Raw genomic sequence first — 23677 nt, forward strand, 5'->3', positions numbered from 1 at the left:
CACTAGTGCTATTTTTTTTGTTCATATTTTTAATATAATACATTCTGTAACTATAAAAAAAATTGTAATTTATTGCATTTAAGTCAGTTATAGCACCATATTTTGAACACTTTCTTTTGCATACATGCATAAATGTTCAAAAATTTGGTTTGTGGAAAAAAAAAAAAAAACTCCTGCATGCAAATTGAAATTTTTATTGTAGAATTTAATTTCTATGTAACTAGATTAAAATCAGCTACATAAATGAGTTATATATATATATATATATATGTTTTTGATATTTTCTCACAAAATCTCAAAAAGTAGTTTTGGACACAATGGTTTTGAACAGGATGATAAAAACCCTGCTTTTATTTGCCCACCTGCATAAACATAGGGAAATTTGGTTACTAATATAAAAAAGCTAAATAAAATCATGCATACAAATTGAAATTTTAATCAAGAATTCAACTTCTATATAACTAGTTTTAAATCAGCTGCATAAATAAGTTGAATGTTCTCATTGAATAAATGTTCTATCTAAAACATTACTTTGATACATTTTATTCTGTTTTTGATGTTTTCTAACAGAATACAATTTTTCTAAAATATAGTTTTGGACACTTTTGGACAGTTTTGGGCACAAGGGTTTTGGACAGGACGGTAAAAACCAGGGTTTTTACCGTGGTTTTTACCATAGTGTCCAAAACCTTGCCAACCCTGTTGCAAAGCAAAACAGAGGGATGTTTTAAGCTTCCAAAACCTATTGTTTACTTCTGAAAAGTTGTGCGGTTTATAGAGAATTGTTTTATATAGGTCGGCGTTATAACGGTCTTCTACTGTATTCAACTTCATTTAATTTTTTTTAAAGTGAAAAAATGCTGATGGGTGTATTTTCCTCCATTTCAGTATGCGCAAGATGCTTGAGCACAGGAGCATCACTGATGAGGAGCGTATGGATGCCCTTGAAGATCAGTTGAAGGAGGCAAGGCTGATGGCTGAGGAAGCTGACCGCAAATATGATGAGGTGACTGAGCATTCATATTGAGCATGGCCCCTTTTTCTCTCACACTAACTGCTTCGTGGAATGAATCCTATGTGTTGCATGTACACGCTGAAGACAGGGCTCCAGCGACATTCAGAAAGTGGTTTTGATGAAGAACCATTGTGAACAGCGGTAGATGAGATATTGAGTCGGCAAAAGAGAACTGTGATGAAGAAAACGGTCAAATATGCTGTTAATTTGAACAAAATTTGGTTCAATTTTCGTTGTTTCGAATGCATAGTTTGCATCCAAAATGCATTTGAAGAAATCGTGTGGTGGAAAAATATTCTAAGAACAAATTTACAAACTCTAAATAGTACAGAATTTCAGATGAACAATTTATGTACTCTTTAGTACCCTGAATGTTAGGAAGATAGCATTGTTATGAAGTTACTCCGAAAGCCTTCTATATTTTTTCAAACATTGGAGTTTTTGTGCCTTAAAGCTACTAGTTTTTCTCCAAAACTTAAGCTGTTACATAATTGTTTCTTTTTGTTTTGCATGCTAATTTTTGAAATTTTTGTTAGCAGTATATAGTTTTCTATTTTTTTCGTAGTTTAGTTAGTTAAAGTTGAAATTTCTACAAAAGTGCCTTATAAATATCACCTGAATATTGTTTTATTGTTTGCTTTTATTTAATTTAAAAAAAAAATACTTTGATTTAAGTCTTTGAAATTTTTTAAAGTCTTGTTATGTGAAAAAAAGGTTTGTGTTATCCTTTACTAAAACCAACTTTAGCTATTACACATTTCAATGTTTGTGTTAAATACAATTTCATTCTATATTTGCATGAATTGCTCTTCGTTTTAAATCCTTTATAGTATATATCAAATATAGTGTGTCTTTTGTGCATGTTATCAAACAATAATAAGTTAAAGCTCATGTAGTTAGGAATTTAAAGTTGTTGAATTTATGAAAATATATTTTATATTTTTAAATTATATACACACAATAATGATGAATTGCATGAAGTTGAATGCTTATATTTATAGTTGCTTTGTGTTGTGTGTGAAGTGTGAATTTTATTTAGAAAATTACTACTTATTTATTGACTTTTTGAAAAAAATTATGTACAAGTATTTGCATTTTTAAAAATTTGTGACTCAGCATAAAATAGATTGTTGACTTAATTTTGTTGCAATAAAAGTTATGTGAAATCAAAACTTTCTCTAATTAATTTGGTGGATTAATAATTACATTTATGCTTTCACCAAACATTGGGAAATATTTTTAAAACTATGAAATGTTAAAACTCTACTAAAAGTATTTTATCAGGCCAATTAACAATGATATATCAGAACTTCTCCAATAATTTTTATTAGTTTTGTATTGGTATTGATATTATATTTCACATTAAAAGACAAACTATGCAACTAGTTAATAAAGTTAAGTTAAAGTACCTTTCAGTTTCATGTAGATGATATTATAAGTTCATTAAACCAGCTGCAGATTAGTCTGTAAGGTAATTTATTGAATTTATTGAAGAAATCTCTCCATGTATAGGATTTTATTAGGGTAAATAGTTCATGTTTACCTGAGTTATAAATGGGCAAACATTTTTGTCAATAGTTAACCCCATTCTAAAGTTTTTCTTTTTCCATTGCTTTTTAAGAAATTTTCAAATCAAATTATAAAAAAAAAAAAAAAGATGTGTTTTCTAACACTTACTATTTAAATCAAAAAAGAAGTTATTTTGCTAAGCATATTAACCGCACTGAAACAAATCTGTTTGAATAAATTATAAAATTATGTTGACTTACTTTTTTTTTCTGCACACTAATTTCAAGTTTGGAAGAAACCGGGAACATGGAGGATGTCATAGAATTTCATCATGGATTTTTTTTTTCTATATCTAACAGAGATCAATCATCTTACAATATATAGTACCTTTTCTGTCAGATAGTCGCGATCGGTTTTTGCTTTTTTTTTTTCTAATTTACATCTGCATAACGTTTGCTGTCAATGTTGTTAACAGAGATGAGATTTTTCTGGCTTTTGCCAGAATTCCGGCTTTCTCTGTTAGTTTTTAAAATATTTACTTGTTTTTTGCTATTTTCAAGCCTTGTAACGCTCCTATGTTTCTTAAAAAGCTGAAAACATTCTGATTTTCCTTAATTTTCGGTCTCCGTTTTTTTATTCTTTCTATTTTTCCCCTTTAAATCTTTATTCTCCATGATATCTGCCGAAGACTTATGTTAGGAAAACATGTCAACGACATCAAACGTGTGCTTTGCCGAAAACGGCATGCCTTTGAGATTTCAATCTTTTTGCATCCTGCAAATATGTCAATCATTTTTAATGTTAGAAGTTTTTTACTATATGCTACCATAAATCTACTTATTTTATTAATTACTTCAATAGTATTTTTATTTCTTAAATTTATTTTTGAAAAAATGCAAAAGACATTCAAAAAACGCGGTCAGACTCCCACAATCTCGGATTTTTATGAAACTTGGCATGGTTACTTTTCGTATGTATTTAAGAAAGTATACAAAATATTTCTGGTGAATCTCAAATGGTTTAGGCTTTACAGCCTGTTAAAATGTTTCGGATTTCACGTTTTTAATTACAATATGTGTCGTATTAATTGCTGATTTTATGATTTTTTTTTTTTTTTTTTTTGGATTTCCTCCTTTTTGCTCTCTGACCATTCTCATCCCTGTGTTAAACAGAGAAATCTTATAAATGAGAAGAGCATAGAAAACTCATACATTGGCACTAAAAATAAAAATATATTAACATGAACAAGTTAAATCAAGAGTTTTTTGCTGCCAATATTTTCCTGATCGCTATATTAATTGATTATAAATTTTCATTCATTTATTTCATGTTTGGTTAATACTCGTTTCCGTTTTCAATTCTATGTTAATTTGCCTATAAATTACTTTTTCACACACAAAAAAGAAATTAATAAAATAAAATAAGAAAAAATAATTTGGCAAAATTGATCACATTTTCTTTTGTATATGAAACATTTTAAAATTATATTTACACATCGAATTTTAAATTCGGTATTATGAATATTAAGTTGGGTTATTTATTTTAAATGTTATTTCAATTACAGCCAATGCCAGATGACACATCTCACAATTTGAGTTTCTTACATATGGCCATTTGTGAGATGGCCCACAATATCTTAATTACGTAATTTCATTTCAAAACAACAACCCTGTGGCAGCAATGCTTGATACTGTTGATCCCCTTATTCTCTCATTTATTTCTAGTTTCAATTGCAAAAGAGGATATTGTTGCGGATCGTAAAACCTGACTGACACTTGCACAAATCTGAGATTCCGGAACTTTCTCCCACATAGCTTGTTTGAATATTTTCAATATGATATTTTACTCAGAAATGATATTATCGAAAATATGCTTTATAAAACATTTCTGCCTCATTAAAATTTGAAAACACAAAATTTAATCAATCATTCATCCCTTAATCAAAACCAACATTTTAAGATCTTATTTCTGAAATGTTAGTTGTTGGTTTCCATTTAAGATTCTATATAATGTTATCATAGAGAATATATTCAAAATTTGTTGTTGACTTAAATTAAAATAAACAAAATCAAAACACAATTTGAATATTAAGTTATTTATCGTGCATAAGAATTTCTGGGGCATATTCATCCAATAATAATTTTTTAATCTAAGGATTTCCACTCAGAAGGACAGTGGCGTAGCTAGACCCGACTTTCGGGGGGGGGGGGGTTACTTCTTATATATATATATATATATATATATATATATATATATATATATATATATATATATATATATATATATATATATATATATATACTAATATATGTATATATACATATATATACATATATATACATATATATATATATATATACATATATATACATATATATATATATATATATATATACTAATATATGTATATATATATATATATATATATATATATATATATATATATGTATATATATATATATATATGTATATATATGTATATATATGTATATATATATATATATATATATATATATAATATGTATATATATGTATATATATGTATATTAATATATATATATATATATATATATATATATATAATATGTATATATATATATATATATATATATATATATATATGTATGTATTTTGAGACTAACTTTTCGGGGGGGGTTTTGTCCCCAAACCCCCCCCCCCCCCCTTAGCTACGCCCCTGCAGAAGGAGTTTTCAATATGTTGTGACATTTGTGCTATGTCTGTAGGGCCGAAGTTGTGTAGTTTTGCTGTCTCATACTGATGGTTGTAATGTGTTCTCAGGTCGCACGTAAGATGGCAATGGTTGAAGCTGATCTGGAACGTGCTGAAGAGCGTGCTGAGACTGGTGAGAGGTAGGAACAGAAATTCATATAAGTTGAGTTCTAGTTGTTTCTGTGAGAAATTTTATTCTGGTCGCATGCAACTGATGAGGTGGCACTGAAATTGATAGCTCTTCAGGGGCCAGGGTTGGCAAAAACCCGGGTTTTTTTTTTAAAAAGCCCATGGACCCAGGGTTTTTTGGGTTTTTTTAAATAAAACCCAAAAAAACCCAACTAAAGTTGGGTTTTTTAAAAGAAATGTGGGTTTTTTTTTGTCTTTTTTTAGGGAAAATGTGGGGTACTTGTAGCATATTGTAGCACATAAGTGTATGGACAAAGCGCAAAAATTATCTTCGGGTAAAAAGCTGGAAAACTAGTTAAAATTCAGAGTTTTATGGAGAAAAGTATAAAAGACGAAAAAACCCAAGAATGTTTAAGTTTCAGATTTTTTAATTTTCATTATTACCAATAGTTAAGGCAAAGTTACTTCTCGGGTGATAAAATCTATTGTTCGTTTTTAATTACTAATTTTTTTATTTTTTTTGCATTTTACTTTATAGTATTTCATTTTTTTTTATGCAAAACTACTGTAGAACCTCAAAATTAGCTTAAATCCCTTTTTACTGAATTCCAGCTTAATCAAGACATTTCTTTGAATTTTATGTTGCCTGTTTTTCTATTTCTGTGTACAGGGTAAGAAATATTAAACTTTTTTGTAAAATAATGAAAATACTGTACCTGTTCTGTTTTCTGTCGACCGTTTGAAAAATCTGTTTATTTCTAAAAAATTTACCTTGTGTTTATTCAAGATTTGTGACGTGTTGGTTAGCAGAAAATAATTTACATGAAAGCCTTTTAACTAGATTAGTTTCCTCTGTACAATCTACCAATATTGAGAAAATCAGACGTGACAGGACTTGGTCAAGATAATTTGAGTTATTTATTGACCAGAAGAAAAAGTTAAATACATTTATTTAAAATCTTTGAAGTATATTTTTAATGCCGTTAAGAGTTAAGAAATACTATTAAAGCTCAAAATTCATTTTTTATGTTCATTGTCTGTGGTGAAGAACAAATAAAAAAGAAGTTTAAATTGTAAAAGTATTTAAATTAATTAATTTTTTTTTAAACTTCTCACAAAATTTAAAAAAACCCAAAAGTGGGCTAAATAATGGGTTTTTTTAAATGGGTTTTTTCAAAAAAACCCATTGGGTCCAACCCAATTGGGTTCAATTCGGCCACCCCTGTCAGGGGCGTAACCAGATTTTGGTATCAAGAAGGGTTTTTCCAAGCACATTTCTCCCAAAAGCTAAATTATCAGTTGAATTTAATTTCATTCATATATAGTGTATTGATTTTTGTTACCATCAGTTATTTAAAGCTAGTGAAAATGGCCTTAGTATTTGACCCCTTAACGATCGAATAATTTTCAAGAAAACGGTCATAAAAAGGTCTATTTCTTTTTTATTTAAGAAAATTATATAAAAATAAGTGTATGTACAACATGTGCATCCAATTTTTCATTTTCAATATTTTTTAGATTGAAATTTTAAAAAAAATTAAAATTTTATGAAAAGTCAACAAGCAAGCCCTAGCAAGCAGCGAAAATTTAAGAAATACATCTTTTAAACATTAAAAAAGTCTTCTATTAATCTTTTGTGTGATATAAGTAAAGATAAATAAATTTTTCTTGTGTGGTAAATTTCAAAGCTTGAAATACAGAGGCCAGCGTCACAATCTGGTAAGTAGTACCAAAATTCTTTCCTGCATCTCTGCAATTACATTTAAAATCCGCAATTACGTTTAAAATTGACTGATTCTGCCATCTAGTGTATAAAAAGAGAAATAAAATGTATTCCGGTCCAAAGAAATGAATTGATTTTAATCGTTTCGTCGCGTTAATATTGCACACCGAGCACGGCAATATCACGGGCGCGAGAAATGAAGATCGGCAAATTCACGGGAGCAAGAGGGAAGGGGTTAATGAGGGGGGGGGGAAATGTGTACACTACATAACTTCCTTGAACCCCTATTAAAACAATTGATCTCTTATCGATAACTCAAAAGAATAGATGTGCTTACTCATGTACGAAACATTGGAAGTAAAGCTTCTTAATTTATATATCTTTTGCTTTAATAAAGATATGTTAAATATAGATATTTGTCCCCTTGAAATTCAAAGAATTTTGATGCTTTTGTTTGCATCAGATTTTTACAAACTGGAAAATGCTGTATTGTTTTGTAAGAAATGATGTTTGCAATAACTGCAAAAACTAAAATAAATACTACAGATACAAAGAGTTTGTACACTTTTTCAATGATAAAATTTCATTTTTTTTATGAAGTTGAAAAAAAAATAATAAATTAAATATTAATAATAGTTTCTTCTGGGGATTTGAACCCTAATAAACCACCCTTTGAATACGTTCTTGATAGCAATACTGAACTACAAATTACTAAGATTTTAATTATAAGCACTCTCATATAAAGACATAGAATCAGGGTTGGCAAGTTTCTGCCGAGGCGGTTAAAACCACTGGTAGAAACCGGTTAAAACCGGCATGGCAAAAACCACTTTCTGCCACTTTGCGGCAGAAACTGGCAAAAACTCGCAAAATGGAAAATTAATTCTTGATATACAACAGAAAATGCATGGAAAAAATAATTAATTGTTAACCAAAGTACTGTAATTTTGTTGCAAAATGCACAAATGAGAAGTTTTAGAATATTCTTAAAACAGAAGAGCTAGCAGACAATGCATTTAGGAACAAGCAATGTTCGTGAAACTTTCATCTGTTGTATAACTGGTCCACCATGTAGTAACTGGTTGTGGTAAAAATTTGATTGGAAAAATAAGTTTTGAGAAATGGGGCCAATTTGTTTTGCAAAGCTGTGACATTAGGTACAAAATTTAGGCAAGTAAAATTCTGTCACTTTCTTCTCGAAGCACATGACATGATAATTTCAATCACAAACAATTTAGAAGAAGCATATAAGTGAGCAAATTACAATCAGTAATGCCTGTTTAATTCTGTATGTCACTCCTCTTTCCTAAGCACCCTTTGTATGATTTTGTATCCTTTGTTAAATTAATCCAAATACTATGAGCCTCTGCAATTGGAAAGTTCCTTTTCTGTACTAAATCAAGGGCACTAGCATAGGATTTTATCTTTTTAAATAATGAAATGATGTTTAATTTTTTAGTTTACATAAACAAATAACATTTACTAATTACTTGAATTATTAAAGACATTTTTAAGTTTTTGCCAGTTTATGCCGGTTTTTACTGGTTACAACCAGTTTCTGCCACTGGCACGGCAAAAACTAGTTTCTGCCGGCAGAAAGCCAACCCTGCATAGAATCTATTTAATTTTGTCTTTTGGTATACAACACAAGCTTTGAGGGGTATACAGAAAAGTAGACTTTTGACTTTTTAAATACAGCATTTATTTATATATTTATTTTTAAATGCAGCATGTTACATTGTTCATCAACTGATTATCTTTTTGATCAATTTTCCTCATTTGAGGCCCCTAGTTTCAAAACCGGACACTTGTAGAAAACCAAATTTTACAGGAGACGTAAAAGTCCGGTTTTGAAACTAAGGCAGACCTTCCCGCCCCATTTCAAGGGGGAAAGAAGCGGTTTTTGAACCTAATATTGAGCAGGCAAATAGGCCTTATGATTCTCTACAAGATTAACAAAAAAAAAAAATCGAATTTTTTGCAAGTATCCGGTTTTGAAACTAGGGGCCTCATTTGCTGTAAACTATTTTTCTGTTCTTTTCTTTCTAAATAAGTAATATATTTTCGTTTTAAACAGTAATTTTACACTCAATAAATATTGATTCATTAGTTAAGATAAAAAATACCCTATGCAGCAAATCACAATGATTAATAACAGATTATTAGAAAATTGATTCAAAAATTTATAAATGTATCTCTCAAAAATCTTTAGAAATTGTTGAAAAAATTACTTCAAAAATGTATACATCAATGCAAGGATTCAAAAATACTTATTAGCTGGGAATTCAGGGGTGCAACCTGGGGGGGGGGGGGGGTCATGGGGCAGACTGCGTCATTGAGATTTTTAGAGGGGTTGTTTTGAGGGGTATTTTTTTCATTTGGGAGGGGGGGGGGCTCTTGCTTGGGGCCGGGTCTTCGCGAAATTTAGGGGGGTGCCCTTGCTCTCAGGGGGGGCACCCCTAGGGAATTAACTGTTTGTAAAAAAAATTTCTAAGAACTTTTATTTTCTAATGACTCCCAGTACATTTTTGGAAAGTTGCTAAGAAACTCATACCTATATTTCTGTAAAAATCTTTCTTGTGTGAATAGTTTTAAGAAAATTTACTTAAAACTGTTTTGCAATATATATAAATACAAATACAAATACAAAAGTGACGACCAGCAACAGGCTCTGGGCCCAGCTAGACTGGTCCTAGTCAATTTACAATCCCCAATGAAGATCAATGGCCCTCTTAAAACTGTCTACTCCTTTGCTCATTACCACCTCTTCCGGTAAGCTGTTCCAAGGTTCCACTACCCTGCTAAAATAATAATTTTTCCTAATATCCATGTTAGCCTGAGATTTAAATAGCTTAAAACAATGACCCCTTGTCCTGTTTTCAGTGCTAAACTTTAGCCCTGTAACATCTTTCGTTTTAATAAATTTAAACAGCTGAATCATGTCCCCTCGGTCTCTTCTTTGCTCAAGACTGTACAGTTTTAGCCTTCTAAGCCTGGAATCATAATCTAAGTGGGAAAGTCCACTTATTAGCCTTGTAGCCCGCCTTTGAACCCTTTCCAATACATTAATGTCTTTCTTAAGATAAGGAGACCAAAACTGAACAGCATACTCCAAATGGGGTCTTACCAAACTTCTATATAAGGGCAGAAGAACTTCTTTAGATTTATTTGAAATAGATCTATTGATAAACCCAAGCATCTTATTGGCTTTGTTGCTAGCAATGCTGCACTGTTGGCTAAACTTTAAATCCTGACTTATTAGGACCCCCAGATCAGTAACTTTGTCTGCCTGACTAATGACTGAACCTTACAAATAATAACTTGTACACTTATTTCCATGCCCTAAATGTAGCACTTGACATTTCCCAACATTAACAGCCATACCCCATTTATCAGCCCACTCCGTAATATGATCTAGATCCTCTTGCAGCTGATTTGCTTGTTCTTCATTTTCTACAGTCCCCATAACTTTGACATCATCAGCAAAACAATTCATGTTCCCAGAAATATTTTTGTGAATATCGTTCATAAAGACAATGAACAAAACAGGCCCTAACACTGATCCTTGAGGAACCCCGCTTAAAACCTCACTCCAATTAGAGTAATTTCCCCTTACAACTACCCTTTGTTTCCTTCCGGTCAGCTAATTTTTTACCCAAATGAAAGTTTTCCCTCCTATTCCTATATCAGCTAATTTGCTAAGTAGAGCAACATGCGGTACCTTATCGAAAGCTTTTTGAAAATCAATGTAAACAACATCTACAGGCTTCTTATTGTCCAAAGCCATGGTAACTTTGTCATAGAAATGTAATAAATTAGTTGCACAAGATTTACCTTTCCTGAAACCGTACTGAAAACTAGTCAATAGATTATTAGTCTCTAGAAAATTTACTATCTTAACTTTCATCAATGTTTCAAAAATTTTGCAAACCACCGAAGTTAAACTCACAGGTCTATAATTTCCCGCACTCCCTTTAGACCCTTTCTTGAAGAGCGGTGTGATGTTAGCCAGCTTCCAGTCCTCTGGCACTGTCCCCGAATTATAAGAAGCATTGAAAATGTTTGCGATTACATCTGCTAATTCCTCTGCACATTCAACTAAAATTTTCGGATAAATATTATCTGGCCCCGGAGCCTTAGTCTCTTTAATTTTTTTCAAATGAAGTAAAACGTCATCCCTGGAAAATACAAAGTCCTCAAGCTGTACTATAGCTTGTGTCATGTTGGTGTCAACTGTTGAGATACAGTTATCGTTAAAAACACTCGAAAAAAAGTTATTAAGAACATTAGCAATATCACTATCGTCCTGAATTAAAATTCCGTGCTCATCAACCAGTGGCCCAATATGACTATTTCGAACTTTCCCCGAATTAGCGTATGCAAAAAACCTCCTGAATATATATTTATATATCTGTTTATAATATCTGAAAAACATTAATTTTTTTAACTAGTGTTGGGGTTGCGAGGAAAGGTTGTTCCCCGAAATATTTGGTTTATTTATATGTTCTAAAAGAAACTTTAAAAAAATAAAAACACAATTTAAATTAGTTTGAAACCACATTTTAAAGATAATTTGTCTATTTTTTAAATTAAAGGTGACATAAGTAAATCTAAATTAAGCCTTTTTGGGTTAACGAAAATTCGTCAACTATGTTATTTTCCCAGTAAAAACGTGTCCCCCTCATTTATCACATCGAAGAGCGTAAAACCATCCGGGAACCAAGTTCCATACTTGTGACAAACTATAAGGTAACAGTATTCAGTAAGTTACAATGGGGGTATATATATTATGCCGGGCTGATGAGTGCTAATAAGCACGAAACTGCAGTCCTCGGCTGGAAATGACTGAGCTGGCGGTGTATTTCATGTACTTTTGAATACTGTTTTTTCCTAAAAGTACTTATTCTAACTCTTTTATTTTTGAACAAAATTTAAGATATAAATGTATTTCTTTTTCTTCTCTAGCAAAATTGTAGAGCTTGAGGAAGAGTTGCGAGTTGTGGGTAACAACTTGAAGTCCCTTGAAGTCAGTGAAGAGAAGGTAACAACAAGGCAGCCATTTCATTTTGTCATTTTTCTCATATGGTCAGCAGCGAAACGTTTTGCCATTTTTATGCAAACGACTACTGTTTATTTGCATGGTTTTTGATCGAAAATACATTTTGGAGGAATGATGCAGTCCTCAACTTTTTTGAGTTCATGTTTTTGCTTTTTTTTCCTGCATGGCAGATGGCGAGCTTTTGTGCTTTTATTTTTTAGAAAACATTTTTGCACCCCTCAATTTTTGGGAAGAGGGATAACTTTTTAGGAGTAATATTTTTTTAATTGCAAGAGAGATACTTACACTTTACTACCACATATATTGAAGATCTTGATAAATTTGAATTGCGATAAGTTTTCCAACAGTTTTGAATTGCTTCCAAAACAGAGGTGATTAATCGTTATTTTTGTTTTGTGTTTTTGGACTCAATTCTTAACTTTAACTATTTGCTTTGTTTTTGTGATTTCTTAAAATCGAAAGTGGTTTTGCAACTTTTCAACATTTCAGATGGTTTTTTAGTTATAACTCTGGCATAACTAATGGATAATTTGGTTTTCCACGTATTTTTTTGTCTACTCATTTATTATGTTTCACTTTACACTGCAGATAGCCAAACTGTGTCGTGTTATATACCATATTTTAATTTTGAAAGTGTAATATTCTATTATTCCAAAAAATAACATTTATAAAATATTAAACACAGGACAGTTGCAAAGTATTTGCAAGTAGTTGCAAGTTCATTTCATAATTGTTTAATATGATGTTAAATTCAAAAACACATGAAAAATATTCGAAAAGTAAACGAAAAAAAAATTGAAACATAATAAAGTTTTAATGATAAACCTAAAGCATAAACCAAAATAGCCTATTAATAATGTTTTAATTCTTTATGTCACAAATCTAATGCTTTAGTCTGGAAATCTAACACAATTTTCAGTTTCACTTACTGTTTTTAAAAAATAAGATAATTACTTCATTTTGCAGTTGTAATTATTATTAAAAACTATTTCTATATTTTCAGGGGAAAAAAATTAAAAAAGAATTCTTGTAAAGATTGCTTTACCTTTTTGTATAAAGTATAATAAATAAATCCCTTCCTCACAATATTTTATCCAATTCAGATAGAAATATTCTTGATCTATATTTGCAAATATTTTCAAATAATAATAATCCATAAAAATCAAGTGCGAGTAGATCCAAATCATCTGAATGTTGATTTCTTTAAAGATTTCACTCTAATCAATTTCTTTTTCTTAAATTGTGTGATTTTGTGCTTTGTTTTGTGATTTCAATTGAATGAGTGTTTCCTAAGCCTTCTTCAATATTCTACAAAAATTTTGGGGGTTAAATTTACAACATTTGCTTTAAGCAAAATTAAAAAATTGCCTCCCGTTTGTGCAAATTCAAAAAATCTTTTCACCTACTGCTAGCATGCTTTCTCCTTTAGATTTCTATGCTTTAACCAAGCATGCATTTTCCCTTCAACTTTAAGTTTTTTACTTTTTCTTTGTTTTTGAACTAACAGTTCTTTGTAGTTATTTTTAAAAATTAAATTAGAGTTCTTGTTTAGAATTATCAGATGTTTCAATTGCAATTTGTAATAAACTATGTCTGATTATGATATATTTTACAAATACCAAAGTGGCGACAGTTAGTAGGCTCTGGTCCCAGCTAAATAAGCTTGCCCTAGTGAATTTATCAATCCCCAATGCAGATCAAGAACACTCTTAAAACTGTTTGTTCCATTGCAAGTAACAGTTGCTTCAGATAAACTATTACCAATGCTCTAACCCTATTGAAGTATTTTTTTTCTGATTTAAAGACTAGCTAGCGAAGTAAAAAGCTTAAAACAATGACTCTTAGATATTATTTTAGCACAAAATATTTTATTTTTGTGGTCGCAATATTAATAATATTTTTTTGGAAATATTAATTCTGAATTCTCAGTTTTATTTCAATTTTACTGCAAATTTCAGTGTGATTCAAAATTACACAAATTTCAGTGTAATTCATGTTACATAAGTTTTTAGCAAAACTAAATTAATTAATGAAATAAATTAATAAATAACTTATTTTAGAGACAGAAAATATAATTAGAGTATGATCATTTCTTTAAACCTAATGTATTTTGATGAAGAATACGACCTTTACTTTAAGAGTGAAAATCAAAAGGAGACAATAATACTATAATCTTGACAGTGGCAGATTTACTAGGAGGGGGGGGGCGACCGCCCCCTCTGTGACTGTTATTTTCTAAAACCAATAATATAGAGTTGAAGGAATTACTAGCAGTAGCTACTAATTTCAATCAAGTACACTGCACAAATTTGCTTTAAATCAAGTTTAGACAGTTACTGTAGTCGAGGATTGACAGCGTTACCCACTTTTTAATTTGAACCTAAGCTCGCCCCTCCCCCCTTTTTTTTAACTTTAATAATTTTTATATTTCTATATGTGGCTTCCAACCCGTTTCTGCCATGGACTACACTATACTAGTATGATAATACTAATATATTGCAATGACTTAGAACAGTGGTTTCCAACCCTTGAGGTGATAGCCCCCGAAGGGGAGATTTGACACTTCAAGGGGGAGATAAGTTCATGAGGGGCGATTAGTATTTAAAAGACTAATATATTGCAATGACTTAGAACAGTGGTTTCCAACCCTTGAGGTGATAGCCCTCAAAGGGGAGATTTGACACTTCAAGGGGGAGATAAGTTCATGAGGGGCGATTAGTATTTAAAAGACAGGATAAGAGGGGGGATTGACTCCCTGCCTCCCCCCCATGTGATGGGTTTGGGGGGGAGGAATGGCTTTTACAAATGCAAATACAAATACAAAAGTGACGACCAGCAACAGGCTCTGGGCCCAGCTTGACTGGTTCTAGTCAATTTACAATCCCCAGTGAAGATCAATGGCCCTCTTAAAACTGTCTACTCCCTTGCTCATTACCACCTCTTCCGGTAAGCTGTTCCAAGGTTCCACTACCCTGCTAAAATAATAATTTTTCCTAATATCCATGTTAGTCTGAGATTTAAATAGCTTAAAACAATGGCCCCTTGTCCTGTTTTCAGTGCTAAACCTTAGCCCCGTAACATCTTTCATTTTAATTAATTTAAACAGCTGAATCATGTCCCCTCGGTCTCTTCTTTCCGGTTTTACGGTTTTCAACCACCACCCCCTTGAATAGACTAAATCCGCTCCTGAATCTTGAGCTTTGAAGCATCTGGTCATTCTATACTTTTAGCTTTGTAGTCAGTTCCTAGTAGTTTTATTATCCTTTTAATATCGTATCAAGGCTTATGGCAGCTTGCAGCAGTGCTTTTTTTTCTTCCATACTCAGCCCTGATCATGATTGCTGCTGCTGTCCATACCCTTTTCTTCTATGCCAGGCTTATCTGTTGTGACTATTTTGTTTTGGAAACCTGTGCTGTTACTTTTTGATGAATTATTTTGTATGTTCTTTTAAGTTTTGTGCATTATATTTTGTCTACAAATGAATCTTTTCAAGGGGAAAATTCATTGGAGGATTACACGAATGAATGATTTTCGTATAAGATGTCAAAGTCCAGAAACAAATAAATAATAATTTTGAGGATTTTGATTGATTCTTAATGCAGATATATTTCAGGTTACAAAAATTAATCTAATTTTTGCCTGAATGATGTAGTAAAAAAAAAGAAGCATTCTTCAAAAAAAAATATATATATAAAAAAATTATCATTTATCATTTTCAATGAGAAATAAATATTAAAGTTCATTAAATGTTTAAATCATCATAACTAAACGATGTAATTCAGGATCATAAATGTAAGTGTTCTTATGAAAACTTTTGATGAATGGGTATTTATGAAATGGTATTACATAATATATTGTGAAATTATTACATTCATAAATGAAAATATACTGAATTTAAAACAAAAGAAGAAAAACACTTTTAAATATCATTGATTTTCATTTTTCCAAAAAATTAAATCCAATGTAAATCTGAAAAAAGTCATAAAACAAATATCTAAAATAGAATATGACAGGCAGAATTACAGTAACGATCTAAACCGTTCTAAAATCTGAAAGTGTTGATTTATGTGTTGGTAAGAGAAGACATTTACCATTATAAATATTTTCAGATAATTTTTTGAACTTTTTTTCTTTTAAGTTGTTAGAGTGTTAAATGTTTAAAAGAGTAGTGAAATTATTAGGGATATTTTTCAATCATTGAAAATAAATTATATTCATTATGGATTTACAAACTAACAATGTTCATGAGTTAGAGGAGAAAAAATTGCTAGTCCTATAAGCTTTTTTTTACCTATCCAGGCATCAAAGAGTACTTCGTTTTGGGACAATTTTTGTCCATTGACATTTTATGTCCAACATTTTTGATGTTTTTATTAACTGAATGTGAACGAAAATGTAATTTATTTTAATATTTTCTTTTGGAAAAACAGTAAAGTTAAAGACAAATTTAGCTATGGATTAGAAGACAAAATAAGAATAAGAAAAGTTGTATTGTAGAAAAATAGTTGAGAAGTGGTGACAAAATGTAAAAAGTATTTTTAAAAAATGCATCCTCTTTTCCCACACTCATTTTTTGTAAAGTCTTCTTCCTAGTGTAGTCCCTTTTTCAGAAAAAAGCCAACTTTTAGTAAAGATGCTTTTTTTTCTCTGCAATTAAAAATCATCATAAATTAATAAATACGAATACTTAAACCGATTTTAACTGTTTTGAATTCATATAATTGAGTAAAAATACAAAATTGATTTATGCTTGTTTCTGATCATAATGTGGGGGAAAATCGAACTGTTAGGTGTTGAAAAAAAATTTAATAGCTCTAAACAACAATTGTTTTCAAAGAAAACTTAATTTAGGTTACTTAAAATTTGAACATTATATTTCTTAATATGAAGTATAGTGTTTAAATTTTAAGTTCTTTCTATTACCAGGGTGGAAATGCTTTTATTAAAATATGCAGCGTTAATACTTGAACTTTTGACCTGAGTTTTATAGAGGAGTGAGCATTTAATTTACAATGAACAGTCATGAGATTTTGCAAACTAAGCACTTCAAAAACTTTCAGTAATAATAAGCTATTGAATCAGATTGAGGCGCTGTTCGTTGGTTATTATCAGAGATTAGAGTTTTCTTCAAGGCGTAAAAATACTCGTTGAAATTTTTAGAGGAGTGAAATATACGAAAACAGTAACAATTATAATAGTGATCCATTGCATAAAAAAGCTAACTTTTTAAGAATGAGGTGGAAGAAAAAATGTGTAGTACTTTTAATTTTTAACCTATGGAATGTTTGATATTTTGAGTTTTAAAAAATTAAAAAACCGTCAAATGCAATATTTTAGAAGTTAAAATTGCTTTTTACCCCAACATTTTTCTCGATTCTAAATTTTTATACGAGATACAATTTGCAAAAATACGATTGAATTTATTTTGAGTTATTGGATTTTCAAAGCATGAAATACACATATAGGGTAGGGGGGGAAAGTTAAAATATATTTCTGGTTATGATAACAACAGATATTGTTGTCATTCAAGTTTTTGACGTTTTTAGTTTTGTAATATTTTTGCTCATCCAGCACAGCCATTAGTGTATTTTTGTTTTGTTTTGTTTCGAAATAAGCCTGGCATACGTCTCAGTTTTTTTCCTGTTCCAGTTAGATATTCCCATGTTAACTAATAATGCTTTCTTTTGCACACTCTCTCTGTTTCTGACCCTAGTACCTACAAAGGGAGGAGGCTTATGAATCTCAAATTCGCACTATGACTGAGAGGTTGAAGCAGGTAAGATGTGTTTCTTTCTTTTTGTGCTTTCTCCTCGTTTAATGTGCTTTTGCTTTTGCCACACACAGGCTTTGCAGAAGGAGGAGACCTACGAAATGACCATTAGGCAAATGACTCAGAGGCTCCAAGAGGTAGGCTTGTGGCATGCATTCCAGTCCGATTGGGACTGTTCACTCACATTGATCAGTGCTGCAGTTTATGCTCTTTTTTATTTTTTAATTAAGGTTGACACACTACATAGAAAGCACAGAAAATTCTTCCGAAAATGCAAGGACACATCAGGAAACTTTATAAAAAAATTCTTCCGAAAATGCAAGGACATATCAGGAAACTTAACAATATTTTTACGAAACTCCGTGATGGTACGTCTGCGTCAAAACGCACCATCCCGCTCTAAAAGTATTATTTTCTGACTCAATTGCATCTTTCTGTGCTAAAAAAATGAAAAAAAAAATGCGCCGGAAGTTTTATTTTGCTCCAAAAATGCGATTGTCGAAAGTTTGCGGTTGGAAGACAACTTTTTCATTTTCACTTTATATTTCAAATCATATCGTATCAGAATAAATTAAAAAATGATTTTTTAATGTAATGGAAACCAATCTTTAAATTAATTATACACGTGCTTCGTCGAAGGTGCAATGCCGTGTTTGAGATTTCAATCCTTTTGCATCCTGCAAATATATCAATTACGTTGAGATTTGGAAGGCATTTTATTCTATGCTACTTTACATTAACCCGTTGTATTTTTTATTTTAATACTTTATTGATTTTTTAAACTCAAATTTTAAGTATTAAAACTTGAAAAACTTAGGGATTTCAAATTGCATTAAAATACTGAGGAACACCTGTAATAAGTAAAGTTTTTAACAAAACTTTGAAACTCAAGATATTTTTAGTGGGCTAAAGGCCACAGAGAAAACTGCTAGTTTTGAAACTTTTAATCCAATGAGAAAATTGCTGAAAATTCTAAAACATAGCAAAATTTACTAATTTTGGAAAGTTATTATTTTTTTCCACTTAAGCCTAAATTTAAAATTCAATTTCTCTCAAAATCTGAAAAGAAACAAACCTGAAAATCAATGCTGTTAACTAATGAATTTATTAATCAAAATGTTATACATGGTTAGGAGCTTTTCCATAATATTGATAGTTATTAGTGGGGGGTTTTAATTCGCTTAAAAATATTTAAAAAGAAAAGTGTTTAGTAAAAGCAGAAATTTTAAATTCTTCTCATAAAACTTCTTTTGAATTGTCTGTTAACAAGATTTTTATTCTTAGATTTAAAGTTTATCCAATTAGAGTAAATAAATAATTTAATTCAAATAAATTTTCTATTAATTCTTATATTTATACTGCAGCACTGACATGATGTATTAAATATCAGGTGAAAAAAATAAGATTTTCAAGATAAAATACACTTAAAACAATATAATGTCGTATTATAATGCATTATGTATATTATTTAGAATGTTACCTTGAAATATTTTTTTCTGAATTCCATAATTTTAACTAATTAATTGCAATTTTATAAAATATATTAATGAGTTTCTTTCAATTTCCTGTTAAAATGCTCAACAACTGCATAGGATTTTTCCCATTGATAATGTCTGCTAGTTTGTACATAATTTTATATTTTAAAATTTATCTCCAAACGTACTTGACATATTAAACAAATTTTATCTGGAATGTCCAGGAATACTATGTTTGGTACATTTGTTATTATATTTATTATTATTATTATTATTATTATTATTGAGAATTGTATTTAATCAGTTAGCTTAAAATGTCATAATTTTTGCACAAAGATTAGTTTGCTTAGATTAGTTTGATACTAATCTAAGATTAGTATCAAAGATTAGTTTGCTTAGATTAGTTTGATACTAATCTAAGCAAAAGTAAATACTACTTTCTTATTTTCTCACTAGTGCAAGCTTTCAGCATATTGATTGCCAGAGATATGCATACATACATGATTTATGTTAATACTTGTATTTCAAATTATTTTGCGGTACTACAGACTGAAAAAAATGTGGAAGAATTTCAAAAAAAAAAAGACTTTTTACATAGGAAAAGCAAATAAATAAATTGATTCATATTTTTGTTTGATTCTGTAATTAGGATACTACCTAGGTAAAAAGAAAGTAAATATATTAAAAAATAAAAATATATTCTAAATATTGTAAAGATCATTAAAAAACAAGTATCACCGCTTTGTCAAATTATTGTTAGAACTTGCTTTGCGCTTTAAAAAATGTATTTAAATGAGTAATAATGCTTAGGGGTTTTGTTTTCTTTTCATTCTTTAATTCCTATTTCTTTTTCACGCAGTATAACTTTATTTTGCCGATATAGTAGTATAAGATTAACTTCTTTATTGCAGTCTCTGGATACAGTAATCAGCGCCAGATCTTCGATTTTTTTTTTTTTGAGCAGCAAAAAGTTTAAACTGCCGTTGTTATTTGTTTTTCTTCAAGTTTTTAGATCGATTTTGAACGAAATAAAAATAGAAATAGGGTGAATTTGCTACCCCCAAAAGTCTTGCTCCCCTTTAGGTCCGGCACTGTTAGTAATGAGCTGTGAGGTATTTGCCTGTGTTCTACCTCGATCCGGCTAAATGGATGGTAACTTTGCTTATATAATGAGGATGGAATTTGCTTAATTAATTAAGAAATAAATTACTCTGTTGGCAAAATTAATTCATTGCTTCTTCAGGAATTCAACCTTTAATTTTGCCTCTCTCCCGTTTTCGTTTTCACTATATAAATTTACTCATATACTGTTAAAAATTCAGGAACCTTTTATGGTAAATCTTTCTGTAAAATAGACTGTTTACAGCACAGAAAAAGTTTACAGTAAATTGTACAGAAAAAAAAATTCAACTCCGATTGATGCCTCACATAACTTACAGTACGAAGCAGCGATGTGTCCCAACTGGTATGGTGGTCCGTAAAGCCTCCCGTCAATACGAAGGTCTCGAGATCGAACCTGTTGCTTGCATGTTGCGTTTTTTAACTCACGTTTATTCCACCGTAAAATTTTACCGTAAAATAGAATTTTATGGAACAAGTTACTGGCAACATGGATGCCTGTAACTTTTACCGTAAAATTTCAGGATTTCTGTTAACAGTGTGGTAACAGGCATAAATTTGAAGGAAATTGCAAAGGCATTCAATAATCTTAAACATATTGCGATGTCTGCACTTGATACAATGAGGGAAGTGTAATTAATAGCCTGTCGTCCAGAATTGAGTGAGGTTGTACTGCATTTTTTTAAATACTTTCAAAGTCGGCAACATTTATTTAGCCTTCAGCTTAGATTCATAGCCTTTTGGTTTCATGAAATGTATGTCTGGCAATCGACATGCCGAAAGCTTGTTCCTCTTTCTACCTTGCTAACTCTAGAGTTGACTCCCATAGGCTGAAGCCAGAGCTGAGTTCGCTGAAAGATCTGTCCAGAAATTACAGAAGGAGGTTGACAGACTTGAAGGTAAGTCGCTTTCCAAAATGGGAAGAGTAAAAGTTTTCGATAAGAATAAAACAAGGGTACACTGGCACTTGGTGACTTCTTTACATTCTACTTTGGCCGCATTTCTAGAGCTTGAATACAAATAAAAATACAAAAGTGACGACCAGCAACAGGCTCTGGGCCCAGCTAGATTGATTCTAGTCAATTTACAATCCCCAGTGAAGATCAATGGCTCTCTTAAAACTATCTACTCCCTTGCTCATTACCACCTCTTCCGGTAAGCTGTTCCAAGGTTCCGCTACCCTGCTGAAATAATAATTTTTCCTAACATCCGTGTTAGCCTGAGATTTAAATAGCTTAAAACAATGACCCCTTGTCCTGTTTTCAGTGCTAAACCTTAGCCCCGTAACATCTTTCATTTTAATAAATTTAAACAACTGACTCATGTCCCCTCGGTCTCTTCTTTGCTCAAGACTGTACATTTTTAGCCTTCTAAGCCTGGAATCATAGTCTAAATGAGAAAGTCCATTTATTAGCCTTGTAGCCCGCATTAAACCCAATCCAATACATTAATATTTTTTTATACGTTACCTTGTGCTGGTTTAAGAAACTACTGAAAGGGGTGAAACGTTCCGTTCCACCTTTGTGGTAAAATGTAGCCTTCAGGCAGTTTGTTGTGTAGTGTAATTTTTAAAGAATAGGAGGGAAAAACTTCATAAACACGATGAAAAAAAATCTGTCATTCTCTAAACTCAAAAGTAGGTTATAAGTTACGGCATTTGTTTGTTTTACCTCTTTCGAGCTGCCATTAGCCAGAGACTCCAGCGCCTCTGAGAGTTTATTGGAGTTGAGAATATCGTTTATATACCTTCCGTGTACTCCTTGTGCTTTAATAATTGTACATTTTAAAAGAACTTTTCATGTATTTTGAAGACTCGGCGTATTTATTATGCTGGTTATTTTACATTTCCATAGAAATTGTAATTTTGTTTAAGAACTGTATTTGGAGGATTGTTTTACATTTTGTTGAAATCAGGGCTGTGGGCTCTGACGTAAAATTCCAGACTCTTGGAACTTTGGAGCCTACGACTCGCGATTCCTTTACTCTAAAATCAGTCCGACTCCGCAATCCCGACTTGAATCAATTTTAATGGCTTGATCCTCTAAAAATCCCTTAAAAAGACAACACAATGTGCATGGGTGTGCATAAAGGGAGGTTCGATCCCCTTCTAGACATTAGTACTGCCAATACATTAACAAATTTTGAGGAAAAATATCAAACGATTTTAACATAAGCCATTGGCGACTAAATAATGAAAATATCGACTAAAAATATTAGTATAATTCACCACCTGGTTGCCACTCTCCCGAATCCCTTATGCAATATCGGTTGAACTTAAATCCAATAATCAATTACATTTACTTATACTTAAACGGATAGTTTTTACTTTTTAGTAGTCGTTTAAATGCTAATTTGAACTGCAGTAGTTTTTTTTTTTTTTTTTTTTTTTTTGTTACTTTTAGGTTATTTTATTATTATTCAGTTACTTTTTCTGGTTTACAAAAAAAAAAAAAAGTACCAAGTAGAAAACGGGTGTGGTGACTAATAAGTTTTCTTCTAATCACACTCGATTTTTTCACACCTGGAACAAAGTTTTCATAACTGTTTCTCTTGATTATAGGTGCGTGAGAGAGTTTAAAGTTCTGATGCTCACAGCAATTGAAACGAACGTTTATTCCTTTCTAAAATTTAAAAGCATGTTTAAAAAAATATATATTTAACTCAGAGACTCCAACTACTATGGTTTCTCCGTAATTTTTACGCACTTCCTGCCATACCACAGACTGTGCTAATAATAATCCATTCCACAGAAAATTCCGATTTTGAACCTTTCCCGGAATAATGAATTTCATTAAGAAAAAACCGCTACAAAATCAATTTAAATTTATATACAGTGAAATACCGTTATAACGAACTGCAAGTTACTGTAGCATTTGTTCATTGCAACAGGAATTTCGTTGTAATGGAATTCAAGCAATGAAATGGGTTTTAAATCGGAACTGAAAATTATTTCGTTGAAACGGATATTTAGAGTTGCATTGGTGTTCGTTGTAATGCAACTAAACATTATTTTTCAACTGATAACATATATTATCAACTAAATAACAATAATTTTCCGAATAATTCGTGATTTCACAGTATATAAATGTTTTTAGCTACTGGATTTAAATGAAATTTAGAAAAGCGATTTTGTTCAACGGCGTTAAA

General features: G+C 30.9%; 1 protein-coding gene across 4 annotated transcripts in view; it reads left to right on the forward strand.

The window, feature by feature from the left end:
- The window catches only part of LOC129217759 (tropomyosin), a 48759-nt gene that overhangs the window by 21902 nt on the left and 3180 nt on the right, over positions 1 to 23677 (forward strand). For 2 of the 4 annotated variants that reach the window (XM_054852100.1, XM_054852098.1), the window contains 5 exons: positions 889 to 1006; positions 5324 to 5394; positions 12072 to 12147; positions 17880 to 17942; positions 21360 to 21429. In XM_054852100.1, the coding sequence (XP_054708075.1) occupies positions 889 to 1006; positions 5324 to 5394; positions 12072 to 12147; positions 17880 to 17942; positions 21360 to 21429 (398 nt within the window). Of the gene's footprint in view, positions 1 to 888; positions 1007 to 5323; positions 5395 to 12071; positions 12148 to 17879; positions 17943 to 18010; positions 18074 to 21359; positions 21430 to 23677 lie in introns of all 4 variants that reach the window. The other 2 variants (XM_054852099.1, XM_054852097.1) reach the window with 1 other exon arrangement.

The sequence above is a fragment of the Uloborus diversus genome, chromosome 2, assembly GCF_026930045.1.
Source record: "Uloborus diversus isolate 005 chromosome 2, Udiv.v.3.1, whole genome shotgun sequence".
NCBI classification, from domain to species: domain Eukaryota; kingdom Metazoa; phylum Arthropoda; class Arachnida; order Araneae; family Uloboridae; genus Uloborus; species Uloborus diversus.